Raw genomic sequence first — 8478 nt, 5'->3', positions numbered from 1 at the left:
CATATATCACATTATTATGATCTATGATCAGCTACACATCTATATCACATTATAATGATCTGTGATCAGTTCCACATCTATATCACATTATAATGATCTATGATCAGCTCCACATCTATCACACTTTAATGATCTGTGATCAGTTCCACATCTATATCACATTATAATGATATATGATCAGTTCCACATCTATATCACATTATAATGATATATGATCATTTCCACATCTATAACACATTATAATGATCTGTGATTAGTTCCAAATCTATATCACATTATAATGATCTGTGATTAGTTCCACATCTATATCACATTATTTAATCTATGATCAGTTCCACATCTATATCACATTATTATGATCTATGATCATTTCCACATCTATATCACATTATAATGATCTATGATCAGTTCCACATCTATATCACATTATAATGATCTGTGATCAGTTTAACATCTATATCACATTATAATGATTTGTGATCAGTTCCACATCTATATCACATTATAATAATCTGTGATCAGTTCCACATCTATATCGCATTACAATGATCTATGATTAGTTCAACATCTATATCACATTATAATGATCTATGATCAGTTCCACATCTATATTACATTATAATGATCTGTGATCAGTTCAACATCTATATCACATTATAATGATCTATGATTAGTTCCACATCTATATCACATTATAATGATCTATGATTAGTTCCACATCGATATCACATTATAATGATCTATTATTTGTTCCACATCTATATCACATTATAATGATCTGTGATTAGTTCCACATTTATATCGCATTATAATGATCAGTTCCACATCTATATCACATTATTATGTTCCATATCTATTTTACATAATCATGACAAATTCCACATCTTATATACATGACAAATCCACACTGTATAACACTATTATAATACGTTTCACATGTTACCACACCTATATGACATTGTTATATTAAATTCGACATGTATATAACAATGCTGTGATAACATCTGATTAATATAGATATAAAAAAATGTATGTGTACATAACACTACAACAACAAAAAAACATTTGATACGTGACCGTCGTGAGGGTGAGCTTGTTGAACCAAATGCATGCAAAACCAAAGATACCTGTTCTGATTGAAATTGGTTGTTTATCAAAAATAAACGCCGGACTTGAAAATATTACTTTTGAAGCCAATATAAAAACCAATAGACCCCAGAAGACATTATTTGGTTCTAGGGGGGATCCACTTCATAGACACATTCACATATAGCCCGAGATACTCTGGCCCTGACACCAGACTTTTATGACAGATAGTGTCCTAAACCAGACACTATTTGTCATAATGTCTAAGTCTGGTGTCAGGGCCAGAATATCTCGGGCTAATTCACATAATACAAGAAACATTAACATAATACTTAACATGGTATAAAATACAAAAAAGTTTGAAAAGTACAGAATCATAATAACAAAATTGGAAGGAGGAGGGGATGGAGGCGGCTTTTAATTCAACTTGACTGACCTTGAAAAACGTCCTTCGTTTCTTTGTTTCTATGTCGTAGCTCTGATGCGCATGCGTAATGACTATTATAAATCTCCTACCCATCTCCCCCTTCTGTATCACCGAAAAAACCGCGAAATTTAAAATGACTTTTACACATAAAGCTTACGATACGCTTACGTTTAACGACAACTCCTAGTAGCATGTATAAAGTACATTAAAGGTTATTTGTGACTGCACAAATCCTTTAGTATAACTTGTCTAAACCGGATGTGAACGGGACCAGTCTATTTGTTCGGTTTATACAGGTGTCTGGTTTATAGAGGTTATTGCCTTATCACAATATGTTCACATGAAAATCGCCAGAAGATTTTTTTTATTACAGCACAAACATTTATTCTCAAATATGTATATGGTAGAACACTGATCTAGCCCTTAGTTTTAGTGGTTTCTGAGGTGTACATGTACGATCCATTTCTCTCGATGTGCTACATTCAAATGAACTCTCTCAGAAGTTATGTGTATGTTTTATTGTTAGAATTGACCATGAAAAGTATTCACAAATACAATGTGCATGTAACAAAACCGTCGAATGAAGAATGAAAAGTTGTCACTATCTAGCCCTTAGTATACCGGTACAGGTAAATCCCCTTAGGCGCCTCATGATCAGTACTACATTGCCTTGTATCGTTTGACGACTACCCTTCATTGTTACCTCCAGTGCCCTAGCAGTGATATCCTCATAGCAACCTTAAAATAGTCGTATCGCAATATTTACTGTTTCCACGTTAAAATTGATAATGTTTGATTGACTACTTTCCAAATATCTAATTAGCATAGAGTCAAATTCGCCATTCATACCTCTTATGTTTACCCAGCAGTTGTATGTTACAAAATGTATACTGTACCACCAGGCTCCATAACTGGAAGCACACGCCCAATATGACTCTCTGTCTGTTGTGTAAAAAGTCGCGCCTGATGAAGAGTAAAGTCCAGAAAACGACGGACTCATATCAAGGCTGGAATCAAAATTGGAGGATACATGCATTGTATAGTTGGTGGACTCTTTACCCACTTTGAAATCATAGTGTGTCAAGGTCATGTTTTCCATGGTATCAAAAACCATATGAAGACGGACTGTTGCTCCTGTCTGTGTGAGAAGGTGAAGTTTATCGAGTCCAATCCAGTAGTCTCCGAGTATATCTCCAAAGCCGTACTTATAATCGCTCCAGGTTTTTGCTTCAAAGTTCACATTTCCTGATTGCCGATTGTGGATGACTGTCCAACCTTGCTTGCACCAAACTTTGAGAGTATCTATACCGTTTGGTTTGACGCTATACTCCTGTTCCGCGGAACCAGAAAAGGACTCACAACCTTTTGAATATAAAAAGCAATAATAAGGATACTGCAAATGAATCGGTATGGCAATAATAAGGATACTGCAAATGAATCGGTATGGCAGCAAGGCACTTTGGATGGAGCCGTTAGATGACCATCCTTGATACTCCATGGGTTACATACACTGTCGTTATATCCACCCCTGGACTATACAAAAATGAAGGCAGGTCAGGAGTAAAACACTGACCAATTACAGAAACCTCCTTTGAAGATAACATCATGTACATCAAAGGACCAAATATTTACTACCCGTCCGTTGTCGAAGACAGAGCATATACTATAATTTACAATAAGATAGTTCAGAGGTGGATATTATTACGACAGTGAAAGCATGAAGATGTGAGGTGATCTATTGGCAGGTACATAGCCTCAGCTGCTGGAAATATTTCTGATATCTTACCCGTGACGCATGCATTCTTGGTCTTATCGTATCTCATATGGTTCTCCATACACACACACAGGCCATCGCGACATTTGGACATGGTTACGTCAGCACAGTCATTGTCATTCATACAAGTACTATCGCCATAAACTGTGGATAGTAGACCATCAATATTTTGTAAGGTACAAGTAAGGTACTGTTGATAAAGCATCAATATTATTCTTTGTCAGAGATACTCTGGCCCTGACACCAGACTTAGACATTATGACAGATAGATGTCAGGTTTTGGGGCCCTAAACCAGACCTCTATCTGACATATTGTATAAGTGTGGTATCGAGGACAGAGTATCTTAGGCTTTGTTATTATAAGACACACGTTATGTCGCCAAACACTGTGAATAAAGCATCAATATTTTTTCTAAGGTACCAGGTACAAGTAATGTCGCCAAAATGGCGAATAAAGCATCAATACTATCGTAAGAGGTACAAATGTTATCTATAACAATATGGCGACTATATCCTTGAAACCATTTGGCAGACACAATACCGGTAACACTTACACGTAATTTTTAAGAGAACTCTTTCGTCAGGTGAATTGACAAATACTCTTTTTGATAATATTTTTCGTTACTTAATTATTTTCCGAAAATAATAGAAAAAAATTCATACATCAAATATATGTTACTGTTTTAAAAAGATCAAAGTCCTACACATAAAAAAACTTACTAGAACACCCTAATGGTGACCCAAAGTCCGACCAATGGCCACTGGTCATGCAAGTAATGGTTCCGCCGTGAAATTTGAGCAGTCCGTCATAACATCTATACTGGAGAAGAGTTCCCGGCTTGGTGTAATCTTCACCATCAGTTATCATATATAGGCAAAATCCAACAAGGGCGGGTGGGGACACACTGTTATCAATATAAACACACTAAATCAATGCATTTTAACAAAAACAAAGGTCGTGCATCTACTAATCACCTTACCTATATTCTTTTTTCTTAAAGTTAAAGGTGTCATAACTGGGCAAAAATGTCATGCTGGTTTTTTTCTGTTAAAATCTATTAAAATCCATATCATAGACTTTCTTTTAATATCCGGTATAAATGGAAAGCTTGGAATTTTCCTTGCGTAGAAATTTTGCGGCTGCTATTAAATCAATCCACCGATTATATATATATGATTATATATATTGCAAGTAAAATAGACATCGTCTTTTCCCTTCTTTATCAGTAATTTGATTGTGCATGCTAAATAGGGATGATAATTTTCAAGATTTCGAATCAGAATCTGACGATTGTCATGGATCCATCAAAGCCCATAGACCAACTTTCTTGAATCAGGAGTCAACGTATCCTCGATACACCATGGGTTACTCTCACTGTCGTTATATTCACATCTGGACTGTGTCGTAGTATATCACAGGCTTAGAGAGACTTCCTTTGAAGATTTGCAAAAAGCGAGCCAAATTTCAAAGCCACACCGTGTAACGTTTTTGCATTCTTTTGATTTTCATCAAAGGACCACACAACCTTCCTCGTCTGTTGTCGAACACAGAACCTTCAGTTTGTTATACCATAATCCAGGGTGTATTATTACGACAGTGATAGTAACCCTCGACGGCATGCATATCGTGTGGGAACGCGTATATCCATAGCCCATAGGTGTGGGAAGCAACTTCAGGTAAGTAAAGGGAACTATTGGTAAAATTGAATCTTAACATAGTTGCTGAATCTATACATAGTTTAGATACCAGAGGGGTGTTACCTTTCATACAGTGTGCTTCGCCGTCGTGTGTTCTTATCACCTTGCTATCATTGGTACAGGTCGGGCTGGAAGGTGTGGACTAACAAAGAAACATTTAACAATTTACGATAGTTACTAACGCACGAGACATTTTATCAAACAATACATTTATTCACAATATATATAAAATACATAAAGAAGTATTTTATATTATTTTAAATAATTCTAAACTAAATCATGTAGTTTTTTTTAATTTTTTTCTAAACAATACCATGTAGTTTAGAAAAAAAAAATTAAAACTATATCAACCATTTAACTTTATTAACCATATCGCTTTATCAATCATTTAACCAAATCAATCACGTCGCTTTATCAACCATTTAACTTTATTACCTATAATGCAGGTGATAACAACACCACAAGAGGGGATAGGTGGAAACTGCCCGCGACTGCTTTCTACACCAACATATTAGAAGCCCAATAAGAGAACGAAATAGAGGTTACACAACGAGTGGTTGTTGGATATGGAATTTATTCCACACCAGTGAGTTATTTTTTACAAGCTACAAAAGACACGAGCTTTAGCGAGTGTCTATTGTAACTTTAAAAAAATAACTTACGAGTGTGGAATAAATTCCATATCCAACAACCACGAGTCGTGTGACCTGTTTCTACCACAATAATATCCGATTTTAGCCGATAGAAATAAGAGGAAGATAAGTACGCAATCCAACAGCAGTTTTAGCGCCAAGCGGCGATCACAGCGTAGCATGACGTCACTCGATTATTGATGACGTTGACAAATGATGATACGACACTGAGAAAGACATGGTTCGGTCAAAGTTCATCGTGTCAGCCAATCAGAATGCGTACAGAGTTTAAACCACGTGTGGTATAAACAAATTGTTAATCAACAGCTGCATCGTTTATTTGATACCCTGAGAGTTGAATAACACTGACTATTGTGGTAGTGTAGCAGAGTTTTAATTAAAATATTAATTAAATGTTGTTTTATTTTAACTCTGTATGCGTGTGATATAGCGCGCCGCGCATGCGATGTTCTTATTGTGTGTTCGTCTATAAGTATTGTTAGCTTGTCGTATATACGTTTGTACTATGTCCGTGAGAGAGAGTTTACCTGTATAGTCACGTCTGTCACGTGTTCGTTATGTATATTGATATGTCACGTGATATACAAGTAAGTAAGTATGGGATATGTATGGATGCCTCGTTTTGGGTTGTGTGCTTTGTCTTTGACGTTTTACCGCCTTTTTAATATATAGCCACTAGACTTTTGACATTGACGGCGACGGACGTACTCTGTCCACTCCGTGCATTACGAATCGTCCAGAGACTGCCTATTTGGTATGTATTATTGTACTATTATTATTTATTTACTACTGTAAGAATAACAATTCCTATCGTTATATCTATATTTACTTTAGTCGGTATAGACGCGTTTTTGTCTCTATCGTGATTCTCTTTCTACTTGTAAGATCACATTCTTACCTGTTTAATCGATATGTATCTTCATTTTACAGAGTATATATCTATATTGCTACACCTGTAATGCAAGGCTGAAAGCATGTAGTGCCCTTAACCCATTGTTAGGGTAGGTACAGTTGTAAATGTTTGACTTATATGCGTAATTACATAATTACCATGAATCTGTTTTAATACGTATATCTTGTACATGAAGAACCATTATCTTGTAAATGTAAAGCAAATTGTATTTATTATAGTTTGTAGTGAGATACAGTGTATATGAAGTATCTCATAGAGACCGTATTATTATAAAATGATGTATAACGCTATTGTGAGTAGTTGTCAGGGTAAAAGTCTAAAAGTGTCTATGTAACGTTTGGTAGATTCTATATGTGTTGTCCATATGAAGTTATCTTATATGTTATTATTTTATTGTAGGGTACAGTTAAACATGTAACTGGATGTGTATGAATTCGGAATAAAGGAATTTGAAAAGGCACAAAACCGACTTTGTTACAGTAGAAAGATACGTAAATTAAATAAGTACAGAAACGAACCATAAATATTGCCACATACGGAACCATGTAAGACCAATGAAAAGAAAGGCCTCACAATATCACGAAAATCAAATTGCCATGGAAGTCAAAACCAACCGCCCAAAATCTGGAACTAATTAAATTAAATACAAAAAAAAACCCACAAACAAAAGTATCCGACTGATACACCGGACAAGACCAGCAAGTCACAACCACGGATAAGGAAAACCTGAAGTGTTGACCAAATTCTTCACATCAGTATTTACTAAGGAAACGCATTCTGAGGAGAGAATGCCCCGGATTGACCGTATAACACTGATGAAGAAATAGAAAATCTGATGATAGCCTCAATATTGTATTTTAAACATTAGAAAAGTTGAAAACATCAAAATCATCAGGCCCTCATCAACGAATCCTAAAGGAATTAAGCTCTGTTATTTGTCTATTTTTGTCAATTATCTTCAACACCTCAATGGAAACTTGAACCGTTTCGGAAGAATGGAGGCCAGCTAACGTTACAGCCAACTTCAAGAAGGGAGATCGTAAACCGGCCAGTTATCTTAGATTCCTCAGTTTAACGTGTATGTGACAAAATTTTAGAAACAAACGCATGAGAAACAATTATGAAGTACATGCAAACTGATGAATTATTCAGCAAGAAACAGTTCTGATTTATTAAAGAAAGATCTACCGAAGAGGGATGCATTGATTTGCTGTATTGTGATTTTATGATAGCATTTGACAAGGTCCCTCACCAGACTGATCCGTAACATGAGCATGTACGGATATACCGGTAAAATCAAAACCTGATTTAGACCTTCAATCTCAATAGCAAACAACGCGTAACAATAAATGCAGACACAGCATGCTGGAAAGGGGTTAACGGTGGTATTCCACAAGGATCCGTCCTAGGACCAGTTCTATTTGTCTTGTACATAAATGATCTTCCACATATAAAAGGTATAGAAACCAACACGTTCCTTTTTGCAGATAACACCAAATTCTGCTATGCTATATTTAACATACAGGTTTGCGAGGGTCTACAGCAAGACTTGCTGAAAACACATGGAATAAAAGTGGCCCTTTGTTCTTCCACCCACACAAATATAAAGTGATGCGAATCAGCAAAAGCGACAACTTCACGAACAATCTAGATGATGGAAAGGAATTTCCCTAAACAGAACACGAGAAAGATACTGGAGTCACCATTGACAATAAATTAACATTTGATGTTGATACATATGAAAGAAAATCTTATTATATTATAAATCATATAAAAATCATATAAAAGGTCATATTGGGGTAATCAGGCGGACTATGGAATAAATGGATCTGACAACATTCACGCACCTATATAAAGGACTAGTGAGATAGCACTTAGAGTATGCTAACCAGGTCTGGAGCCCATATCTCAGTTAACGCATACAATC

General features: G+C 35.7%; 1 protein-coding gene and 1 long non-coding RNA gene across 2 annotated transcripts; one reads left to right on the top strand and one right to left on the bottom strand.

Moving 5' to 3' along the window:
- Positions 1 to 1782: 1782 nt before the first annotated feature.
- Positions 1783 to 5159, bottom strand: LOC138336861 (fibrinogen-like protein 1-like protein). Its single transcript, XM_069286464.1, has 4 exons — positions 5049 to 5159; positions 4008 to 4192; positions 3300 to 3431; positions 1783 to 2875 (listed from the first exon to the last, which is right to left on the bottom strand). Exons 2-4 carry the CDS (start codon positions 4153 to 4155, stop codon positions 2253 to 2255), a joined length of 903 nt encoding a protein of 300 aa, XP_069142565.1. The 5' UTR covers positions 4156 to 4192; positions 5049 to 5159; the 3' UTR covers positions 1783 to 2252.
- Positions 5160 to 5882: 723 nt separating this feature from the next.
- LOC138336740 (uncharacterized) lies at positions 5883 to 8249 on the top strand. The gene is made up of 3 exons (XR_011210457.1): positions 5883 to 6392; positions 6569 to 6639; positions 6951 to 8249. It is a non-coding gene; the product is annotated as an uncharacterized lncRNA (long non-coding RNA).
- The last annotated feature ends 229 nt before the right edge of the window (positions 8250 to 8478 follow it).

The sequence above is a fragment of the Argopecten irradians genome, chromosome 12 (assembly GCF_041381155.1).
Source record: "Argopecten irradians isolate NY chromosome 12, Ai_NY, whole genome shotgun sequence".
NCBI lineage: Eukaryota > Metazoa > Mollusca > Bivalvia > Pectinida > Pectinidae > Argopecten > Argopecten irradians.
This window is presented reverse-complemented; position numbering and strand designations above follow the sequence as displayed.